General features: G+C 40.7%; 1 protein-coding gene across 5 annotated transcripts in view; it reads left to right on the forward strand.

Moving 5' to 3' along the window:
• Nucleotides 1-23,625, forward strand: part of CLTCL1 (clathrin heavy chain like 1) — a 35,366-nt gene that overhangs the window by 10,377 nt on the left and 1,364 nt on the right. The window contains exons 3-33 of one of the 5 annotated variants that reach the window (XM_080374510.1): nucleotides 803-1,071; nucleotides 1,347-1,508; nucleotides 2,319-2,432; nucleotides 3,696-3,869; nucleotides 4,131-4,328; nucleotides 4,706-4,906; nucleotides 5,030-5,182; nucleotides 5,808-5,930; nucleotides 6,679-6,816; nucleotides 7,021-7,185; nucleotides 7,590-7,770; nucleotides 8,141-8,304; nucleotides 9,023-9,148; nucleotides 9,454-9,596; nucleotides 10,167-10,401; nucleotides 12,259-12,381; nucleotides 12,786-12,931; nucleotides 13,320-13,503; nucleotides 14,062-14,254; nucleotides 14,748-14,905; nucleotides 15,005-15,169; nucleotides 15,490-15,597; nucleotides 15,960-16,127; nucleotides 16,210-16,359; nucleotides 17,177-17,308; nucleotides 17,742-17,852; nucleotides 18,423-18,593; nucleotides 19,392-19,613; nucleotides 20,282-20,302; nucleotides 22,575-22,654; nucleotides 23,058-23,158. In XM_080374510.1, the coding sequence (XP_080230636.1) occupies nucleotides 803-1,071; nucleotides 1,347-1,508; nucleotides 2,319-2,432; nucleotides 3,696-3,869; nucleotides 4,131-4,328; nucleotides 4,706-4,906; nucleotides 5,030-5,182; nucleotides 5,808-5,930; nucleotides 6,679-6,816; nucleotides 7,021-7,185; nucleotides 7,590-7,770; nucleotides 8,141-8,304; nucleotides 9,023-9,148; nucleotides 9,454-9,596; nucleotides 10,167-10,401; nucleotides 12,259-12,381; nucleotides 12,786-12,931; nucleotides 13,320-13,503; nucleotides 14,062-14,254; nucleotides 14,748-14,905; nucleotides 15,005-15,169; nucleotides 15,490-15,597; nucleotides 15,960-16,127; nucleotides 16,210-16,359; nucleotides 17,177-17,308; nucleotides 17,742-17,852; nucleotides 18,423-18,593; nucleotides 19,392-19,613; nucleotides 20,282-20,302; nucleotides 22,575-22,654; nucleotides 23,058-23,158 (4,779 nt within the window). Of the gene's footprint in view, nucleotides 1-802; nucleotides 1,072-1,346; nucleotides 1,509-2,318; nucleotides 2,433-3,695; nucleotides 3,870-4,130; nucleotides 4,329-4,705; nucleotides 4,907-5,029; nucleotides 5,183-5,807; nucleotides 5,931-6,678; nucleotides 6,817-7,020; nucleotides 7,186-7,589; nucleotides 7,771-8,140; nucleotides 8,305-9,022; nucleotides 9,149-9,453; nucleotides 9,597-10,166; nucleotides 10,402-12,258; nucleotides 12,382-12,785; nucleotides 12,932-13,319; nucleotides 13,504-14,061; nucleotides 14,255-14,747; nucleotides 14,906-15,004; nucleotides 15,170-15,489; nucleotides 15,598-15,959; nucleotides 16,128-16,209; nucleotides 16,360-17,176; nucleotides 17,309-17,741; nucleotides 17,853-18,422; nucleotides 18,594-19,391; nucleotides 19,614-20,281; nucleotides 20,303-22,574; nucleotides 22,655-23,057; nucleotides 23,159-23,334; nucleotides 23,624-23,625 lie in introns of those variants that run through there. The other 4 variants (XM_080374511.1, XM_080374507.1, XM_080374509.1 and 1 more) reach the window with 4 other exon arrangements.

Raw genomic sequence — 23,625 nt, forward strand, 5'->3', positions numbered from 1 at the left:
ATTGGCTTCCTGAAAGGATTATAGTCCCATATTTTTTGTATGGATTGGTTCAATTAACATTAGTTTTAAGTCTACCCTTACTAGAGTAAGGTGTCTGGTAGTTAAAAGGAATACTAAAGTAAAGATTAAACCTGCAGTATATTTACCTACATAATGCAGTGGTAACCTTAACTGGAACTAAAGCTCCAAACCTTTCTGTAATCTTTCTGAACTTTTGACTGTTGTCCTCAATAGGCACTTTTGTTACTGTTGCACAGAGCCCATCCATCTCCTAGTAAAGTGCACAGTTTGGAGGCTGTGGTTTTCAGCCATTTTTCTTTTGAACATTCTATCTTGAGCTGTTGCAAGTGTTGCGCTGTTGGGCTCAGTCCAGGTCATCTACAGCTACTAGATTGACACAAACTGGAGTCATTCATTCTATTAATTATACCAAATGACACCTGGTAGACACCAATAACTTGGTATACCAGTGCTGCTACCTAAACTAGGGCTACAGAGCTTAGACTGTATTTCAACTACAGCTTATAGTTAATTAAATTGTTAATACTTGTCAGATGTTGCGTTGTCCTTGTAAGTGTCCATAAGAAGTAGACCTTTTTTTCTTCAGAGATGGTAGAAGTGTTGGGGTTAGAGAAAGGATTCTGTTTAATAAGGGTTGAGTATCAGAGGAGACTCAGGTGTGACAGGAAACTAACCCTTTCTGTAATATCACTGGAATAGTGGGTTAAACAGGGTGCTTGTAAATATGCAAACTATAGGATGGCCGTTGTGATAATCTATCTATGATGTTTTGTCATACTAGCTGGGAAAACACTTCAGATCTTTAACATTGAGATGAAAAGTAAAATGAAAGCCCACACAATGGCAGAGGAAGTGATCTTCTGGAAATGGATATCTGTGAATACAGTTGCATTGGTAACGGAGACAGCAGTCTACCACTGGAGCATGGAGGGAGAATCACAACCGCAAAAGATGTTTGACAGGCATGCTAGTCTTGCAGGCTGCCAAATCATCAATTACAGAACAGATGAACACCAAAAATGGCTGCTACTGATAGGAATTTCAGCACAGGTAAGTTACCTGGAAATAATAGCATGCTATGAAAACAGTTGGGAGAGCCCCGGTCCTGCTTCATTTAATAGCTGCTATAGTTTCTTAACTTTGGTTTCTATAGATCAAAAATTAGAAGATACCTCTTTTGTGTAGAAATAATCTGAGCTTTATTGCAATTAAAGTGTTGGAGGAGGAGGTGAGTGGCATTGGCTGCTTTTTAGTTTACTGTCCCAAAGGTATTGCTATAAACATCTGAAATCTTATCTCTAAAAGCTGACCTTTCTTTTTTCCAGCAAAATCGTGTGGTTGGTGCAATGCAGCTGTATTCAGTTGATAGAAAAGTCTCCCAACCTATAGAGGGCCATGCAGCAGCTTTTGCAGAGTTCAAAATAGAGGGAAATGCCAAACCTTCTACCCTCTTCTGTTTTGCTGTGAGGAGTCCTGCAGGGGGCAAGGTAAAGTCTGCTGCTGTTTTCCTGTTCTGCTGTAGCAGAACTCTGTACTAATAGAGCTTCAGTGATCAGTTTAGTGCATGCTCTCTGAACGGTTTGGGAACCATGTGTGCAGCATTATTTGGTCAGCATCAAAATGCTTTCTTTCAATAGGATAGAAACTGCAAAAAGTCTTGAGTTGCTTGGGTGAAACTTGAACATAAGAACAAACGTAGATGCAATGAGAACAGAGTTCAGGGTGTTAAGCTGATCCTTTAACCCATGTGGTTTTTTGTGTGTATGAAGCTAAGTCATTTAAGCAGCCTTTTGTTTCTTGAATTTAGTACAGAGAGACTAGATAAGTCTCAATGCTGTAGGTAGGTTGCTTGCATCAAACTGACAATGGACTTCAATAGCAGTTGAATATGCTACAACTGCAGAGCAGTCTGTAAAGAGCTGAGGTAACACTAAAATGTTGTGAGCTTTTTAGTCTTGTCCTTAAATTGTTGATGAAGCGACAAGTCTCACTCAATATCTTCGACAAGTTGTCTTGAATAGAAACATATTCTGTAGTCTGCTTCCATAGAAAGTGTGTGGGGTTTTTTTTCTTTTGTTAATCTTTTCCTCATTTTTACTTTATCAAGTTCTAGAAGACTTTTTCCCTCTAATAAATATTTGGAGCACAGCTCCCCAGACTGTGTTGGTTCAGGACTGGGCAGGTATTCGTCAGCCAAGTATGACAAGTTGACTTCAGTAGCATATCTGAAGAGAGAAACTTCTTTCATGTGGCTGTACTTGCAGGAAATCTTGTGACATGTACTTTTTTCTTCCTAGCTACACATAATTGAAGTAGGTCAGCCAGCTACTGGAAATCAGCCATTTGTTAAGAAAGCTGTTGATGTGTTTTTCCCACCTGAGGCACAGACAGACTTTCCTGTGGCAATGCAGGTAAATATTTGACCCCCAAACTTTATAGCCTAGTAAGTAGTTGCCATCTCTGTTGTAAAGAATTATTTCTACTGGTGCTTAGCTGTCGTTCCTCCTAGTTCTGGGAGGGGTGTTAATAGATTTATGGGAGGTAGCCTGGACATTAACACAGTAACTCAAACGAATATATAGGCTGTTCCCGTATTTGTGCAGGTATGTCAACTTAGGGTTTTAGTAAAAAAAACAAAACAAAACAACCAAACCAAACAACGCCCCCCCCCAGCAATTCCCTGCCAAGAAAACAAAAAAAACAGATCCATGAAAACCCCGAATAGTGTCCTCCAGTAGAATGCCTCTAACATTGCTTTGGCTATTGAACTTCCTACTGATGTTCAGGTTTATAGATAAAAATGTTACGAGGCTTGATGTAGCTTCACACAAAAGTGGCATTTCATCTACAGTAGATCTTGCTAAGAGACAAATGGAGTTGGGGAGTCCTATATCAGCATACCTCCTGTCACAGAGAAGGTGACTTGGGAAACTGGTGGGAAGTTCTTTAGGAAAGAATGTATCTGGTTGCCTTGACAGACCAAATGTCACTCACCATGTCTGTAGGGCTAGACATTGTGTAATACAAGCAAACTATCTCAGAGCATGCAACTGCTGACCAGTCTAATAGACCAGCTTCACAAATGAATCAAGAGATGTCTTAAACTAAACAAAGCTGTCTACATGGCAGGACTCATGTGGCTCTGTACTTCAGCTTGAGGCTTAATTAACAAAACATCTGAAGACTTGTTCCTTCTTTGACTGAAGACCATTTTGGCTTGAGAGCCTCCCCAGTTTAAGTGACTTGGCAGGTAAACTGGGATACTCTATGGCTTGGTTTAGGTTCTGCTGGTGCTTTGGGTAGGCCTTGTTGGAAGTGCGATTATCTCATTAATATTTCTGAAAATAAACTTGTACTGACATATCTAGTCTATAATGCTAATTATGCCCCAGCTTTCTTCCTTAGCCTGGCTCATTAGGATGAGGAGTATGTCCTTTGCTGCAGGTATATTTTAATTTGCCTTCAGTCTCTCTATTCAGTGGAGCTATGTCTCCAAATGGCTAACAAAGCTATTCATTGCTTTGAGTCTGTAAGGAAGAAGCCTGAAGCTATATCTGTTCTTAGTGTCAGTGCAAAGGCATGTCACTACTGTACTGTCTTGTGACTAGGCTAAAGGCAGCTGTCTTAACTGTTACAGTCTTAGTCTTGACTGATAAAAACTCATCTTTTTGCAGATTGGAATTAAGCATGGTGTTATCTACCTGATCACAAAGTATGGATATATTCACATGTATGACTTGGAGTCTGGAGTGTGCATCTACATGAACCGTATTAGTGCTGATACTATCTTTGTCACAGCTCCTCATGAACCTACCTCAGGCATTATTGGTGTGAACAAAAAAGGACAGGTAACAAATCCAGCATTCTGGTGTTGAGCCTTCTAAAGCTCAGATGGAATGTAACGAACCTAATGAGTGGTTTGATGCAACTGTTGTCATGGAAGGGAGCAAGTAGCAATTTTAGTCAGTTTTTACCTCTCCTAGTACAGAACTGTTTGGGGAAGAACTTGTTTTGTTAATAATCTACTACTGCACTGATGGGCTGCAGTTTGGTTGCTATATTTCATAGTTGTGGAAAGGACAGTACTCTATGCCTTTTGTCATTTCCAGGTGCTTTCTGTATGTGTTGAGGAAGACAACATAGTGAACTACGCTACAAATGTTCTGCAGAATCCTGACTTGGGACTGCGTATGGCTATACGTAGTAATCTAGCTGGGGCAGAGGAATTATTTGCCAGAAAGTTCAACACACTGTTTGCTCAAGGAAGCTATGCAGATGCTGCTAAAGTAGCTGCATCTGCACCAAAGGTAAGTAATTCCAAAGGTAAAGCTTAGAAGTCATGGGGATTTGCCTTAGCTTAGTGGACTTGCTTAGCTTACTTGCATTTCAGTACTTGACAGTCAAAAACTGAAGTGCTGAAATGCTAGCCTTAGTTCTCTGCAGGTGGGTGGTGGTTCTGACTAACTCACTCTTGTATCCCATAAAGGAGTATCTGCTATATTTTCCAGCCATAGATAGGACTTGCTGTGGCCACTGGCTTCTTGCTAGAATGTCATTGGTCTGAAGATCTCCACCCTGAAGGCTTAAGAGTAGATACTTCAGTGTATAGCTTAACACCTGTTTTTTGACTAATACTATTCAGCCTTCATCAACTAAAATTTGCTTCTGTCTTGTGCCTCTTCAGGGAATTCTACGTACCGGTGATACAATCAGGAAGTTCCAGAGTGTACCAGCTCAGCCTGGGCAGGCCTCTCCTCTGCTGCAGTACTTTGGAATATTGCTTGACCAGGGACAGCTGAACAAGTTTGAGTCTCTGGAGCTCTGCCGCCCTGTCCTACAGCAGGGCCGCAAGCAGCTTCTGGAGAAGTGGCTGAAGGAAGACAAGGTAGGCTCGATCATGACACTGGCTTAATTCTGTTGTCTTGTAACAACGGAGTGTGAACAATATTTTTGTTGATCCTACGTCTCTGAATTCTTTTGCTTGACAAAATACTGCTTCTGACTTCAGCTGGAGTGCTCAGAGGAGCTGGGAGACTTGGTGAAGACAGCTGACCCAACCCTTGCACTCAGTGTCTATCTTCGTGCTAATGTGCCAAACAAAGTGATTCAGTGCTTTGCTGAAACTGGTCAATTCCAGAAAATAGTGCTGTATGCTAAAAAGGTAAAGTTGTTTATCACAACCTGCTAGACTCTATCTTGTTTAATGTGTACATTCTCAAGCTATCTTCCATGAGATAAGTTTGGTTCCTGTCATTTAAGATTGATAAGTAGGTAAGATTGAGAAACAGTGTTTTCTTCATTGTTATAGTGCAAATTATAGTGTATAACTAAGGTCTGAGCAGTCTGCAAAATAATTCAGAACATCCAGAATTTTGAGCTACTAAATTAATGGACTGGCTCAAGCTTATTCTAGAGAATAAAGAGAAGATTGTTCCTAAATTTATAAGACTTATTGTTTGGATACATTTCAAAACAATTTGCCTGATGTCCGCTTGTAAGTTTAGGACCTTATCTGACAGATACTACCTAAAGATTTTTGAAAGATTTATCCCTAGCAGTTTTCTTAATTAACAATAGAAATTGCCTGGCACAAGTTCAGTTAAAGTAGGTGAATACTGAATTTCTGTGTCAACAGACAAGCAGCGCTTTTGTCTGGGAATTTCTGGAAGATGGGGGATGGGCATAGCAACCTCACAGCAGTACATAGTGCCTATGCTAAGGAATTTGAAGGCTTAAAAGATGTGTAAAGGTTCCTAGGTATGCATGACTGTTTCCAAAATCTCTAGGTTGGCTATACCCCAGACTGGATCTTCTTACTGAGAAGTGTGATGAGAGTCAGTCCAGAGCAAGGCCTGCAGTTCTCTCAGATGCTGGTACAGGATGAGGAGCCACTGGCTAACATTAACCAGGTGATGCCTACAACAAGAGTACTGGTCTCTTTCTAGACAGAGGTAATAGCATAGTTTTGGGGACTGGTAAGGCCAGTTCCAGGTCTTAATTGACTTGGCTAGAAAAGTTACTAAACTAGTCAAGTTTGGTTGCCATTAAGTCTTTAGAGGCAAGTGTGGTTTTAAGTTCTTGTGGAAGCTTTCTGGCTTACTGCTGTAATATTGGTAGTGGATCTGCCACAGTCTTAGTGTAAGCAATAGAGTGCTGCTGTCTTACTGTTGGCTTTAACGGAGCTTACATTAACTCTTCCCATGCTGAGAATTTACAGGAAGATGAACAAATACACCTAAGTTTAGTGCTGGCTGCCAGTGGCCACTTCTAGTTAAATGGGTAGAGAAATAAGGCAACAATTTGCATCAAATAATTGCAGCTACTTAGAAATTTTCTAAGTCTTAGATTTTCTTTAGCAAGTATCCCAACAAGAAAGAAGGAATGGGATTTGCATGCTGTGTTAAAACTAAACAGAGTGGGTGGAAAATCTGGCATAATGGCTCAAAGTAATGTGCTGCTTACATTCTAGAGAAAAAGACGACAGAGTGTGAAACTTGTCTATTACCAGGGTGGTAATCCTCTGAAAACAAAGGGAATATAGCATGCCAGGTGCTGTGAGCTCCTGTTCTAGTTTTCTAGCCAGACCTTTTAACATATACAGAAAAATGTGCATGTGTGTATCTAGACCCCCTTTTCTAACTTGACCAATCTCAACAGATTGTGGATGTGTTCATGGAGAACAGTCTTATTCAGCAGTGCACATCCTTTCTGTTGGATGCCCTGAAAAATAACCGCCCTGCAGAAGGCCACCTTCAGACTCGTCTCCTGGAAATGAATTTGATTCATGCCCCTCAGGTAAGACCTCTTAACCTAGTTCCTCCAAAAAGTGAAGGAGAGACAGTAGTAGGCTTGCACAGTAATGTGATGTCTAATACTGACTTATAAGTAATTTAGCAATATCAAAGACTACTAATGAGTCATGGCTGTGACTTTTCAACAACTTTTAGGCTGAGCTGCTATGGTTCTCTGACAGTCTGAATATGAAATGTAACCTCCTAGGTTGCAGATGCCATTCTTGGAAACCAAATGTTTACACACTATGATCGTGCTCATATTGCCCAGTTATGTGAAAAAGCAGGTTTGCTCCAGCGAGCTTTGGAACACTACACTGATCTCTATGATATTAAACGTGCTGTCGTTCATACTCATCTCTTGAATCCTGAGGTAAGTCTCTTGTACAGGGTAAAAAAATGAAAGCTTAAGTAAAATGAACACCCTTTAGCACTTGTGTAGCTACCAAAATCCCTGCAGCCACTGAGATGCTTTGTAGGTACTGAATTAGCACATGTAGCTATGTTTCAAAAAAAATGTCCAATTAATGATTAAACTGTAATCTGTATTTTCAGTCGCTTAAATCTGACCTAGTTTCCTGGGTGGGTGTTTCAAACCTTACTTCAAAACTGCATGTTTTGTAGTTGTAAAGGTGGTGAGTGTGTTTCTTATTAAGTCTTTGGTCTTAATGCATGGAAGACTGCTTTAGTAGCTGGAGTAGAAACTGGCTAGTGGTCACATTTTAGAAATCAGTCATGCTATATAAGTTACTGAGAAAAATTTGTTTCTCTCTGCAGTGGCTTGTGAACTTCTTTGGCTCTCTCTCAGTTGAAGACTCTGTGGAGTGTTTACGTGCCATGCTGTCAGCCAACATTAGGCAAAACCTACAACTCTGCGTGCAAGTTGCTTCTAAATACCATGAGCAGCTTGGTACCCAGTCTCTTGTGGAGCTTTTTGAATCTTTCAAAAGCTATGAAGGTACAGTATTAGAGAGAAGCAGCTTACTTGGAAGCCCTACTTGATTGAAACTAATAGTAACGATTGTAGCTTTTATGGGAGAGGTGCTTGTCACATGGCTGGACCTTAGGATGCATTTATCAAAGTGAGCTTATCACAGTGAGTTCTGGGGGTAGCTTTCTTCTAGACAGCTCAACCCTGCTGAGAGTCACTTTCATTCAACTGCAGGAAAAATCAGAAGGACTTCCCCCCACACACACCTTTCAGGCTTCATCTTCCTTTCTGATCTTTGCTCAAGAGGGTTAAGAAACTAAGTTACAAGCTGAAGCCTGTACAGTCTGTTGCTTCACATACCCTTTTAACTGTGCTAAAAACATGTGACTCTTCCTAGGACTGTTCTATTTCTTGGGTTCCATTGTAAACTTCAGCCAGGATCCTGATGTTCACTTCAAGTACATCCAGGCAGCTTGCAAGACTGGTCAGATAAAGGAAGTGGAAAGAATCTGCCGTGAAAGTAACTGCTATAACCCAGAACGGGTGAAGAACTTTCTGAAGGTAATTATTCTGTCCAATGGATTGAGCAGTCCTCTGTATGTTTTGCTTAGCAGCAGATAACGGAGGGAAATACCAGCTCAAGGCTATGAGTAGTCTACTGTGTAGCTGCAATAGGAATATGATGCTATTCCAGGCATATAATAGGTCCTTCTAGGCTACCTCTGGGAAAACAAACCAGTCTTTTTAAAACTAGCCCGTATGATATAACTTGTACCAAACTCATGAATTTATTGTCGCCTAACAGTGGGTGAATCCAGGCTGGCAGAAGGAAAGGCTGTGCTGAAGTATTCAGCAGAAGCTTTATCAAGGATATTGGCTAGACAAAGCTTTCTAAAACTAGAGTCAACTTGTACTACAACATTTCACATGCTTTGTGACTGGTAAAATAGGATTTTAATGCCACTTCATTTTGTGGTGTTGAGTTCTTGCCCCAGCAACAGTCTCCTGAATTGATAGGTAAATTGATTATCATTGTGAAGCTAGAGATGTAGGCCTAATGTGGCACTTCATGAAGAGCCTAAACTTAAAACTCAACTGATACACTGGCTGCATGGTATTCATAGTGGATGACTTGCTTTTGAAGTCAGTTGCCTGCTTGTCAGTCTTAAATTGGAATGTGTTATGACTTCTAGTGCTAAAGGAACTTGGTCAGATTTTCCTGCTTTGAAAATGCTTCAGCAAATGGTGGTTGCTTACCTACTCTTCCCCCCCAATACAGGAGGCAAAGCTTACAGACCAGCTTCCTCTGATCATTGTCTGTGATCGATTTGACTTTGTTCATGACCTGGTGCTCTACTTATATCGCAATAACCTGCAGAAATATATAGAGATTTATGTACAGAAGGTAAGGAAAATCCAGTTTTAAGTTCTAGCTGTTTCCTTTCTTAGAACATTTTAGTAGACTAAAGCAAAATCTGCAACATCTTTTAGCTAATAGCTACTGCTAGTGCACAGGCTCTCCAATAAGCCTTTTGTCCATTACAAACTTAAGTGTAGTTTTTCCTGGAATGTGTATACAAATGTGTTATAATGTAAAATTCACTGCTCTAAAGCACAGCTTAAGTTAACTAGAGCTTCCCCATGTGGAAGACTGGGGGTCGCTTATTAGTAATGGTAATAACTAATTTGTATGATGGTGGCTTATTCTAGGTGAATCCTAGCCGTATACCAGCAGTGGTTGGAGGGCTTCTTGATGTGGATTGTTCTGAAGATGTCATTAAGAACTTGATCATGGTGGTTAGAGGCCAGTTCTCAACAGATGAGCTGGTGGCTGAAGTGGAAAAAAGAAATCGGTAATGAAAATGCATCTGTGTATACCAGTCCTAGGCTTTCCTGACTCTGGTGTACACCCAAATGGAATTAGATGCAATTTTGTTGAATGATACAATCCTAATATTGTTTTAAGTTTCTTTATAGAAAAGCAGCTTAGATTTTCTAGTCAGTCTCTTGATATTTGAGCCATATAGGAATGCCTGACAGCACTGCATGATAAATAACATGGCTTTTGAACACTTCCTGTACAGCCAACCATGGGATGTACCTTTGAAGTAAATCACAGCTTGTGTAACTAGTTTTTAGTTACCTGTAAAATGAACAAATGGCTTTAAGCATGAAGAGCTGGCTAATAGAAAAGGAATTGAAAGGTAACATTGCAAAAGCATTGGCATCTGCAACCTTCCCTGATGTTAAACTGCAGATTTGGCCTCCACTCATTTAAGACTCACTAGAAATAACTGGTTGGGCTCTGTCTGCTTTTAAGTCTGACCAGCAGAATTGTTTGAAGTGAATGCTAGGTATTAATGGGTAGCGGTCAAGCATACCTCAGTTTGAATTATAAACCTAAAATGTTTGCTTTTTCAAAGGCTTAAGTTGCTGTTGCCATGGCTTGAATCAAGGATTCATGAAGGCTGTGAAGAACCTGCGACTCATAATGCCTTGGCCAAAATCTACATTGACAGTAACAATAATCCGGAGCGCTTCCTTCGTGAGAATCCTTACTATGACAGCCGTGTAGTTGGCAAATACTGTGAAAAGAGAGACCCTCATCTGGCCTGCGTTGCTTATGAGAGGGGACAGTGTGATCTGGAACTCATAAAGGTTAGCAAAACTGCATTTATCAACATGCTAGAACACCTTGCTGCCTGAAGTGGAAGCCTAGCTGGCTATTTGTCTAACACTTGCAGAATCCTGTCTTGGAGTCTCACTCAGGAGTTGAGGTAGGCAGGATTCATCTGCATGGAGACAGTAATTTTTCTGTTGACAAGAGCTCTTATGCTATATGCCTGAACTAAAACTGTACAGCACTGCGATTGTAAGGTACCATTTGTGGCTTTCATCTACTGATTCTGTTCAGAATTAAATTATTTGGCCCAGATAATGAATATACCTTTGTTAATACGACTTCTTTGAGCCTTGAGCACTTGATCGGCAGATGGGACAGGCTGTCACCTAGCCTGACTACAGTAGGAGGAAAAGCTTCCCTGAAACTAGAATGAGGCTTGTAATTTTCCATTATTGTGGTTGACCTTCAGAGTTGCTCCAAAACTTAACTAGAAATGAGGGAAATAAATGCTGACCATCAAACTACAAGGACTTACTCTGATAGCATTCCTCTCCTATCATAAGCTTGTAGATTCCTAGAACCTCCCTCAGAAGTTCAAGGGCAAGTGAAATTCCCAGGGTTCTCTGAACACATCTTGGTCTTAAACTGAACACCAGAGCTTAATGCCAGATTGTAATGCTTGTGGCTGCTGAGAAAGAAAACATTTTCCTCCTACCTGTGCTTCTGCATTAGTATATGCAAAGAATGTCAGCTGTGTAGGGGTAAGAACTAGCTTGTTTTGCCCTTCTGAAAGGAAGTAAACACTTCCCTGGCAAGAACTACCCTGTGAGTGTTAGAATGGTGGTAACTTAAGCTCACTGCTGAAAATGGGTGACTTACCAGTCTGAAACAGCTATTTTTTGAAGTAATACCTCCTCCGTAGCTAGGGGGTGGGGGTGGGGAAAGAGGAAGAAGAAGGCTGGCTGCATTTGGCTGTTGTTTTGGGATATGAAGGTGGCTCTGAACTGTTTTGCTAGGAAACTTCAGCTAGGATAAGCTTCAACATTCTGGTTGACTATAAAAACCTGTCAGTACCAGTTTATTTCTTGAACTGATGTTCTGAGTGGGTATTTCTGGTTCTGGAGGGAAAATAAATTTCCTCTAAGAATTATTCTTGAGACGTTGTTGCCTCCTAGAAGAGGGCTCAGCTCCTGCAACTAGATGTACAACATAAAGTAAAATTGTGCTACTGCTAATTTGCTTACAGTAAAGTACTTGAGATTCCAAGAGCTAATTTGGATACTAACAAAACATGACCTGTTAGTAGAAGATGGAATAGACCTTCAGGTTTCTACTCTTCTAGTTGGAAATGGAAGCTAGTGGTACTAATAGGATCATAACTCACCCTTGCTGCACTTCTGTAGGAGAGTTCACATTTATTCTGTACCCTTAACACTTTAATGGGCGAATCAAAGCCACTTGCTACTTTGCACACTTCTAGTGTAAAGCTAATGATGCCAGATAGTATACCTATTTCTAGCTTTAAACACCAGCACCATTCTGAAGTTCACTACTTAACGCTGCCCAGGCTAGTGGCTCCCTTTTCTAGATTTAAAACTTAAGTTCTTCAGGCTTCTGCAGGTCTTCACTTCAAACAGAAGCAAATAGTTACTGTGAAGCCACTGTCACAGTATTTGTGTCGGTCAAAACCAAGAGAAGCTATAGAAATTCTGCTGGAGACCTTCTCCATGAGCCTTCCAGATCAGAGGTTGGGTAAGAACCTGTCTGTGGCATTTAGCATTGGTCAGCAATTAGTTTTAGTCAGTCTTCTAGATTGTCTAATTCATAGCTAGCTAAACCTGTCTTGTGGTAGTGACCCTTAACATTAATGCCAATATTTGTAACTTCTTTAGGTCTGCAATGAGAACTCACTGTTTAAAAGTGAGGCTCGTTATCTGGTACGCAGGAAGGACCCTGAGCTCTGGGCAAATGTTCTGGAAGAAAACAACCCATTCAGGCGGCAGCTTATTGACCAGGTACAGTGCAAAAGCTAAACTGTCAGTATGAAGAAACCTCAGGATGTCTCAAATATTGTGGAGCTGTCTTCCCCTACAAGATCTCTTGAGGCCCTATCTCAACCATACAGAAATTTTCTAGAGTTTGAGTGGCAGGTATTAATTCTGACCTTCATGGTCAGAGAATTTAGTTACCAGTAAGATATTATTTCTGTCCTGTGGAGTGACATACCTCTGGTGAATTTGCTCCCTATACAGATTCAAAGTGTGAATTTAATAGTTACTTCTATACTGGATAAAGCTCTTTCTTGCTGTCTTGACAAAATGCTCTGAGTTCTGAAGCCTTAGTCTGTGGTTCACTGGAATAGGTTGGCAAATAGTTTATTTGGGGAAAACTCTTAATACTTCTCTGCCTTCAAATCTAGGTTGTCCAAACAGCTTTATCAGAGACACAGGATCCAGAGGAGGTTTCTGTAACTGTGAAGGCTTTCATGACTGCTGACCTGCCTAATGAATTGATTGAGCTACTGGAAAAAATTGTCTTGGATAATTCCGTATTCAGTGAACACAGGTAAGAGGAGAGCGTCCACAAGGTTAGCCTATTCGGTGCCTTTGTCTAGGCTGTGAAGTGACCCAAGTTATTTGTGGGCCTCTTGGTTGCAGGACTTAAGCATTCTTACATGTGTACAGTGAGGTGAAAAAGCAGGATTTGAAGTACTCCGTGCTTTAAGAACAGAGCTAGTTCACACTATGCAGTTTGCAGTGATGTGTTGTGAGAGGACAACACTGATTTATAAGCAGTTTCTTTTTGAAGGCAAATGCTAGTGCATCTCAATCTGGGGTTGAAAGGTTGTTGCTAGTGCCAGCAAACGGGTGTATTTTTTTGCATGTACAATACATGTCACTTAAGCAGGTGTTACCTTGCACTACTTATAGCCTGTGCCTTCTGTTAACCAAAGGAATCTCCAGAATTTGCTGATCTTGACTGCCATTAAGGCTGACCGCACTCGTGTGATGGAATACATCAATCGGCTGGATAACTATGATGCCCCAGATATTGCAAACATTGCCATCAGTAATGAGCTATATGAAGAAGCCTTTGCTATATTCAGAAAATTTGATGTTAATACTTCAGCAGTTCAGGTGAGATGTGATTCCTTTATGAAGGTATAGAATGATAGCAATAGAGAGAATGGGAAGTGTACTGTTACATTGATTCTCAAGGAGTGATTGTCACTGAAATCGTTGAGACTTAAGAGTACAGTTCCTGTATGATGCCAAGTTGCAGGGAGAAGTGGGATTATGTGCAAAAAAGTGCAAAACAAAGTAAAAATAATGACTGGAGAGGCTCACTTGGTCAAAGTAATCAAAGAGTTGGTGTTGGCACTAGGCACTATACACTTGGGGTGTGTGTGCTGCATTTGACTCGGTGGCTGCCTTGGAGACATACTTGAAAGGTGCAGAAGTGAATGCTACTAGATGTTGTCTTTAGGCCAGCCTTACTGACTTGTGTAAGTAAGGCAGAGAAGGAACAGTAGCAACAAGAGTCTTACTCTCACTGCCTCTACTTCACTGGACAGAAATGACTGTTCTAAAAGCGGTTATCTTGATTGTTTACACAGAACAGCATATACACTGGAAGGAAGGGTTCTGTTATATTAAAATTTAATTTTTTTAACTTGCAACTTCAATTTCAAACAGGTGCTGATTGAGCACATTGGCAACTTAGACCGTGCTTATGAATTTGCAGAGAGATGTAACGAACCAGCAGTATGGAGCCAGCTAGCCAGAGCACAGCTCCAGAAGGACTTGGTGAAAGAAGCCATTGACTCCTATATAAAGGCAGACGATCCATCTGCCTACATGGAAGTTGTTCAAGCAGCTAATAGAAATGGTAAGGCAAAGCATCCCTGAACTTATGATTGCTTGAGTGTGAGCTATGTTCTTGCATCTACATCAGGCAGCAGGGATTCTTAAGACTTAGGAATTCTGTTTCAGAGGAAATGGGAGCAGTCAGTACGTGGCACGGATGAGTCATTTAGATTCCTGTCAACATGCTTGTCTGTGTTGCTATACCAAAGATAGACCTTCCTGTGGAGAGAAATTGGGCTGTTACAATCTAAAATATAGCCAAGTATCATGTATCTATATAGCTGTATATGGCAGAATTGCTTGCCAACTGGATTGTAGAGTAGTTGCAAGAAGTTAAACCTTATGTGAAGGTGACTTGGTGTTTAGCAGAGAATTCTGTAACTAATGTGAACAATTTTTAGTATTATGGTGGAGGAGACCCTTGATACTACTGGTGAAAGCTTCCTAAGGTGCGCAAGGTGAAGCAATACAGAATGATTAAACAGAAGATCTTAAATATCTCTTCTCTCTTCAAGATAACTGGGAGGACCTAGTCAAGTTCTTACAGATGGCCAGGAAGAAAGCTAGAGAGTCTTATGTAGAGACAGAACTTATTTTTGCTTTGGCAAAAACTAATCGTCTGTCAGAGCTGGAGGAGTTTATTAGTGGCCCTAATAATGCCCATATACAACAGGTATGTCTTGATCCACATACATACAACATGTATGACTTGCTGCTTATCTGACTCCTGATTCTTGCTGTTACCCTTGTTTACCTTGGACTCTTAAACCAGGTTGGTGATCGCTGTTATGAAGAGGGGATGTATGAAGCAGCAAAGCTACTTTATAACAACGTATCCAACTTTGCTCGCCTGGCATCTACCTTGGTGCACCTTGGAGAGTATCAGGCAGCAGTGGACAGTGGCCGCAAAGCCAACAGCACAAGGACTTGGAAGGAGGTAACTTGTTTTTTAATAGTCTGCAGAATGTGCTATACTGTTGCTTCTGAGCTGTAGCTTTATTTCTGATAGTAGCTTGCTAACTGTTTCTGGTTATAGGGTATGTCTACAGATTTACAAGCTGTCATCTTGGCCGAGATAACAAAGCTGAGATTCAAAAGTGTAAAATGAATGGCAGAGATTATAAATCCAGAAACATCTGTTTACAATTGTACATAAGCCTCAAATGTTGTAAAGCTTTGCTAATTAACTTTCCCTTTAATATAAGGAGATTAAGCACTGCAGTATTCTTGCATTAACTGTTTGCTAACTCATTACAGGTCTGCTTCGCCTGTGTGGATGGAAAAGAATTCCGCTTGGCACAGATCTGTGGTTTACACATAGTCATCCATGCTGATGAACTTGAAGAGCTGATCAGTTACTATCAGGTTAGATTACTGTTAATATCCTAGAAGACTTCAAACAGAACTTGTGTATCTGCTAGTAAAGTGGTTACAGATAAAACCCAATACCCTCTGGGGACTGATACTTAAATTTATTCTTCCTCCCATCTCCATGTCCTAATAGCTTTCATGCATTTTTTCTGTAGTGAATGGAAGAGTGGTAGTTCTCACTGGCTCTTCTTCTGCAATTCTGTTGTCTTATTGGAACCGTGTCTTACAAATCTAAGTGCTCTTATTTGGAGAGAAAAGCAAAGCATGTTGAGTTTCAGCAAATGTGTGTTTTAGTAAGCTTTAAGTGCCAGTTGGTTATGAATTTGCAATTAATCCTTTATTTTCCTAACATCTAGGATCGTGGCTACTTTGAAGAACTGATTGCCCTTTTGGAAGCTGCTTTGGGCCTAGAGCGTGCTCACATGGGAATGTTTACTGAACTTGCCATCTTATACTCCAAATTCAAGCCTCAGAAAATGAGGGAGCATCTGGAGCTCTTCTGGTCTAGAGTTAATATTCCAAAGGTATACAGTAAGGTAGCTACACTGCAAGTGAAGGTGGAAAGCTGTCAGGGAATCAAAACTGACTGATTTTTTGTTTTATTAGGTACTCAGAGCTGCAGAACAGGCTCATCTCTGGGCAGAACTTGTATTTCTCTATGACAAGTATGAGGAGTATGATAATGCAATAATTACTATGATGAATCATCCCACTGATGCCTGGAAAGAAGGGCAGTTTAAAGACATAATTGCCAAGGTAAGTAGCTAGTTAACTGAATCCATGCTGAAAGTTTTTTTCAGAACAGAGGCAAAAACACACAACGGAGTTGCTGTTTAGATAATGAGTTTGCTTAAGCTACTCAATTTTCCTGCTGTACTTAAACCAACTTCCAGTCATTTTAGCACAAGAATTAATCTAATCCTATACACTACATTTTCTGCTGTGCAGTACATCTGTTGAGTGGCAGCAGCTAGCACAATGTTTTCAGAGCCTGCTCAGGATCATAGGTCACAAGCAAGAGGCCTAACTTCCTTAATACCTTTGAGCTGACTGCTGTTTAAGTCTGAGGCTGTAAACTGGTCTTGAAAGATCTCTGCAAATGTTTGCAGCTGTTTTGGTGTGAAAATTGGTTTTAGCAGTCCCATGAATACAGCAGAGAATAGTGAATTAATTATTAGTTTAGGCAGGGATCAAGACTGAACACATTCTTACTGGTGTTAGGGTTTCAAGGCAACAACTTAGTGGTTAAGCCTACAACCTTTACTGGCTTCAGGAGTTCAGCAAATGCTGACATTGAGTAGTGGGCTATCTGTGCCAGGATCTCCTAACTGGATTAGGTTAGAACTAGTTTGTACTACCCCTGGTAGCTTGTGTCTTCACTGTCTGGAAGCAGATGGCACAGGAAGCAGTCATAAGATTGAACAGGAATTCTGCATGTAGGTGTAACACTTCTGGCCTCTAGAAGGAAGCTTAAGCTGTTACTTAAGAGTCAGATAAACTTTGTGTTAAGTGGTCTGAACCAAGGACCTTAGGCTTACTTGTGTTTGAAGTACTGACTAGTCTAACCATGCAGGTGGCCAATGTGGAGCTGTACTACAAAGCCTTGCAGTTCTACTTGGACTACAAACCTCTGCTGATCAATGATCTCCTGCTTGTATTATCTCCACGACTGGATCACACCAGGACAGTCAATTTTTTCTCAAAGGTCAGTTTGGGAGCTGGCAGATGACAAGAAATCTTGTAATCTCCTCACAGTAATGAGGAATAGCAGTTTCTTCAGGATGATGTAACTATTTTTACTTTCACCTTTCCCAAATGTAGTAGAAAATGTAGAACATTCTCTTGTTCAAGTTAAGACACTCCAGTCTCTGGCTGGAAAACAGGTTGACACCTGTTGGGTAGCTTTGCCTCCAGTACAAAGGCCTGAGAAGCAGCTCAATCCTGGCTTGATACAGGAAGAGTTAGCATAACTGGCCTGGAAGGCTGTTCTATTTTACTTCTGACAGCACAAGGTGCTTTGTCTGAAGGGTTTTGTCGGTAAGCACAAATTCTTGTAATAATAAGTGGGAACCTATTTTAGGAGTATGAAGTGTGAGAATTGGTATACTTAACTTGTATTTGAAACATCTTAATTCCAGGTTAATCAGCTACTTCTAGTAAAGCCTTATCTGCGTTCAGTCCAGAACCACAACAACAAAGGAGTTAATGAAGCACTAAACAACCTCTTAACAGAGGAGGAAGATTACCAGGTGAGCCTCACAAAATGGATTACTAGGCCTGAGGGATGCTCCTCTTCAACAAAAAGAGGCCATAGTTTGGTTGTTCTGTAGCTGACACAGTAATTTCCTTAAGTAGAAGATAACTTAGGCAGTGTAGTAGTAGTGGGGGCAGAATCTGGTCCTTAGCAGGCAGGATTCTTGAGACACTGTGATAATTTGCAAGCAATGCAGATGCCACAGTTCTTTTTCTAGACTTCATAAAGGTCAGTATCAGGTGTGTACTCTGCTGGGCAACACTTCTGTAAACAGATTTGCTTCTGGCCTCATTGGCTGCTATTTGGAAGACACACTTTGTCTTTTAAAGGTAACTAGCTTTTCTGTCCTGTTGAGTGAAGTCAGTGTGACCTTAGCATCTTGCTTTGTTAAAAATGATCTTCTGGAGAGATGCATGGAATGTGCAGGGTAAACAAGCTGTAGCTGTAGTGTTAATATCCAGCTGGCAGAACCTAAACACTTGTGCACTGTGCTTCAGATGCTTCTCTACTGTAGTTCTTGCCTATTACCATTTGGAAACATGTGTAATAACTCTGTCTCAAACAGGGTTTGAGAGCTTCCATTGATGCCTATGACAACTTTGATAACATAACATTGGCTCAGCGTCTGGAAAAGCACGAACTAATTGAATTCAGGCGTATTGCAGCATACTTGTATAAGGGTAACAACCGCTGGAAACAGAGTGTGGAGCTGTGCAAGAAAGATCGTCTATATAAGGTGAGTTAATGCTGACTTTCTTCCTGTCAAAAAAGTCAGAGCTATGAAGCATAGATATTCTGGATACTGAATGTTTCATTAGTTTCAAATCCGGAGTTCTAAATAGTCTTAGCCCTTCGCTTAGTTTAAGTGAAGACTCTTAAAGCAGAAGAGTTTGCAATTTCAAATGTGTATATTAAAATCAAATTTCATAACGTTATCCTGTACTTGTAGACCTATCTTTATCAATCAATTGCATCCATACAGTTTTCCATATCAGTACAGAAAATCCTCCATAGAACTGAAGATTTATGCCCTTCTAAGGGTACAAATGAAGCAGGATTACAATGGTATGGTTTTCAAGCCTGTAGTGAGTTCACATGGGCCAGTCCTTGCCTACTCTGTAGAAGAGCTGAAGAATAATCTTCTCTCTTGCCACATAGCAAGCAGTTGATGCAATAAGGACTACCCACAGTAGAAGAGATTAATATCTAATGGTGAGGTAGGTGGGATACCAGAAAGATTGTTTATCTATTCTGCCACAAAACTAAAAATCTCATCAGGTCACTTCAGGTACTTAAGGAAAGCCTGTTGAATAATGTTAATACAAGTATCTGGGTTGCCTCAAAGTAAGAGGACTTAACTGAGTGTATGTTCTGTAACTTTGCTCCTACAGAACATGCCTGGTGTTGTTAAAGACCTGACTTCATGGTATGGCAAATAATCTGGCTTATCTAGCTAGCAATAACATGCACATACGGTATAAAGTGAGATGCCGACAAGCAAGAGTCAAGCTTAACTGTTGTTCCTTTTCTGTAGGATGCTATGCAGTATGCTGCAGAGTCCAAAGATGCTGAGCTGGCTGAGAAGCTGCTTCAGTGGTTCCTGGAAGAAGGCAAGCAGGAGTGCTTTGCAGCCTGCCTTTTCACATGTTACGACTTGCTGCACCCAGATGTAGTCCTTGAGTTGGCATGGAGGCATAACATCATGGACTTTGCAATGCCTTATTTCATCCAAGTGATGAGAGAGTACCTTACCAAAGTGAGTATTGCATAGGCTAAAAAGTTAAGACTTCCAGTGTGCTGGATGACTAGCAATATGCAAACCAGAGCTCTTTGCATGTATTTGAAATATTATTGTTCTTCATAGACTAAGTCATCTATGAAGTTCTGTGGGTTTAATACCTTTAGGCTAGTTGGCAAAACTTATAAATGGATGCCTTTGGACTTGAAAGAGGTCTAGTTAAACTTTTGCTTTTAACAGTGGACATAAGCAACTGTGTGCTTTTTAGAGCAGCTCCATAGTTGATGAAGCTGAAAACTTGGTGAGGGCAATTTGTATCACTCTTTACTTTATGTAACTATTGAAGTACTCAGTTTTCTTGTTGCAGAGAGTATAGCCATAGGAGTAGACTACTGAGACTTTTTTTTCCCACCCAAAAAATGAAAACAGAACTTTGGATATGTAGTCTGGGTGTACAATGCTGATTCCAATAGCTAGTCCTCAGTTGAGAGATTCTGATAACATGTGGTCCTGAAACGTTTGTGCCAAACAGATGTAATATACTAAGCTAAGATTCTTCCTTAGAAGGCTGTAGGGTTGCATAGGGCATCCCAGTAAAAATCTTCATTAAAATGTGTAATCTAAAAGTGATTCAGGTTGCTTCTAATCAAGTCATGTTAAGTATTCCCCTCTGAATTTTCTTGCAGGTTGATGGGCTGTTCTATAAGGTGACACTCTGATTTCAAACTCTTTGTGTTCACTTGTGTCCCTCGATATCCTAGGTTTCTTTTACAGGAATCTAGCTGTAGCTTCTGCCAGAAGAGCAGTGTAATTTAGCTCTAACTCATTTCCTGTTCACTTTCTAATGCTAAAAGGGTAACTATTCACAAGCAACTTGAAAATCCAACCAGACTCTGCTCCTCATCATGGGAAACAGAAGCAAGTGATTGAGCAGGTCTTGAGTATTTAGACCCTGGTTCACTGTATTACAGATATGTTGTGGCAGGGAGGATGCTGTTCATGAGTAAACAAAAGCAGTTGCCATGTAACAGGATGTGGTTTAAGTGCAAATTGCTTGTTATGCTGTAAATTACTGAAGAGTGCAATCTTACAGGCATGGTGAGTTTACAGAAGCTTTAATGCTGCTATTCAAACCTTTTGCCTGTTAAATATCATGAAAGTACTTGCACAGATCTTGAACACTGCTGCCTCCTTATATTCTACCGAGGAGAAACTTGCCACACAAGTTCACCCAAACTCTTCCATGTGAGGTTTAGGTCTAAAATAATGCTTTTTAAACTGCTGGTTGGATTTACAAGTAATTACATGTACTAAATACGGGATAACTTGCCAGAAGGAAAATCTGCATGGTGAAAGTGGTTTACAGTGGAACTAATTTAGTCTGTTGAATTAACTGCAAAACATGGAATTAGAATGGGCCTTAAGTGTGGTATGTCTAAAATTGTCACGTAACTAACTTCAAAAGTACAAAAGAATAGGCTAGTTTATCAGCAGGGTGTATACGTCTTCCAGAATTTACCTTTCTTTTATGCATAAAAAGGTGTTAAAGCACAGAACAGCCTATGTCCCAGAAGGGGCCAGGCTCACAAAGTATGATGATGCTCATTTGGAAACCTTTTGAACAACTTCAGTTATAGGCAGCAAAGCAGATAGCTTTTTAGGCTTTCCTGGAGAGCTGCTCTTGTCCCTTATTCAGGATGCCTGCTCTCGGCATTCTTGCTGTCCCTCCAACAGAGGGAGTAACTTGACTGCTGTTCAGAGTTCCTTAATGCTTTAGGGGCAGTAAAGAGGAAAGTCTAATCCAAGAGAGAGTGGGAATCCCAGGTCGTAAGTAGAGCAATACAACTAGTTTGAAACTGATAGCTCTCAATTGCTTTGATCTGTGGTAATATGGATAGCATTTGTAGCACCAATATTTAGTGTTACCCTGAAGAGCTCTTCAGCTGACAGAACTGGTTACAGACCTACTGCCACTCAAGTTAGTAATTTGAGTTGCAAACTTCAAAAATTCCAGTAAACTGTTAAACACCAGATCTAGATAACATCTCTGAAGTATAATGAGACCTCTGTTGCAGCACTTCTCAGACCAGATATGATTCTTGCAGTGGGAGAAGATGAGGAGTAGTGGAAATACAGCATTAGGCTAAACGTAGATTTGCCCAGGATGTTAGTACTGCCTGTATCTGGATGTGAAGCTGTGTGGGGTTGTTGTTTTAATGCCTTGCAGTCTTCAGTGTCAACAGATCTCTCATTGAAGATATAACTTGTTAAACCTGAGAGAAGGAAGGTACTGTTGCCTTCTCAGATTACGCCCCCCCCCCCCATTTGAATTTGTGTTCAGGGCTCCTGCATTACTCTAGCACTTCGACAAATGTGTTTAACATGAACAGAGCTTCACTTGACAGCACCGGGATCTATATAAAGCTGATACTATAGACCACTTTCCATGATGGTTCTAAGAGTTTCCTCTAGAAGTTTATGTGAATACTAATATAGTTAAACCAGCACTCTGCAGCCCAGGTTAGGCTGTAGTCCTAGATAATATCAGACTTAGTGAGTCTAGAATATTTCCATGTATCTGGGTGCTCTCATTGAAGGGGAGAGGATTTGCAGGTTAATACATAAGTATAGGTTAGGCTAGGCCCATTTGAAGTAATACTTCGAACTGCAATCTGATGGGCTTGTTTTCTGGGTCATAGAGTTAACAGTGACTAGAATAGGGCCCCAAAAAGTGCTTTGCTTGAAGGTAATGATGGTCTCAGTTGCATTTGACAGCTACTGTTTATTGCAATAAATCTAAAGCAGCTGGGAGGGCAGGTTTACAACATTGCTTGCTGGGAACATGCAGACTTCTGTTGTCTCCAACTTGCATTAGTAAAAGGAGCACTTGACAGCTAAGGTACCAGGCATGAAAAGCTTCACACGATGGTGCAGTTCCTAGAAAAGGCCTTCATAAATCTCCTGTTCGCTTCGATGTAGGTCGATAAACTTGATGCTTCTGAAAGCCTAAGAAAAGAAGAGGAACAAGTAACTGAACCCACTCCAATAGTATTTGGTAGGTGAAAGACTTGGTTTTAATTGGTTACCTATTGTCACTCTGGTCTCATTTTGTGGAGGTAACTTAAATTACTACCTCCAGTCAAAGTAAACTGGTTTCAACTAGATAGTAAAATGGTTGTTTGCTACATGAACTGTATATTTTGAAGTGACATCTCACTCTTATAGTACTTCTGGTCTTCAGCTAAAGTATTGCTCCTTTTAGATGGCTCAGAACTCTAGCTTAGGAATAGTCTTTCAGTATGGTGACAGGACATACCAAGGTGTACACAACCCCAGGAATAACTTAGAGAGCATGCAAATTCCTCCTGTTATTCCTGTCTAAGAGGAATGTGTCTCCTTTCTGCTTTTCCAAGTAGAAAGGCAGACTGGCTTTCTAGCTCACCCATTTTAAGACACGTACAGCCAAAAAAACATGGCTGCCCTCAAGTATGCTGCTATTTTAGAAGCCCTTCTGAAGAGGCATTCTGCTAACAAGCACCTAGAGTGGCTGGTAAGGGAAGGATGTGACTGATTCACTGTCTGATGTAAATGTTAACCTGAATTTAACATATGCATGAGGCATGTGTGGTCATAGTGATGAAGACAAGTCTGTCAAGGTATGCTCAGGCCCTTTGCAGCACTCTCCAGACTGTGAGACCTAACAGTCCTAACTATGTGCTTGAATTGCTTTACTTTTCAGTTCTGACCATGCATGAGTTAAATAATATCAGTTTGTTTGCCCTTCAGTATGGTCTCTTCAAAACAAGCCATGTTTATCATGTCAAGATGAGTTGATGCTCGTCTTTCTTCTGAGTCCTGCCTTGCTTTTGTAGTTTTCTGGTAGCAAGGGCAGATGGCCCAGGTGCCCACTCTGTGGTGCATGTTGAGTAATAGTGTGACTTCCTAGTGTATGCTTGCACAGTGGCTGATTTTTAGCTAAAGCCTCATAATCCTGTCCCATGGTATGCTAGCATTAGGGAAGCTTGAGTTC

This window comes from Falco punctatus (assembly GCF_963210335.1).
Source record: "Falco punctatus genome assembly, chromosome: 1".
Taxonomy (NCBI): domain Eukaryota; kingdom Metazoa; phylum Chordata; class Aves; order Falconiformes; family Falconidae; genus Falco; species Falco punctatus.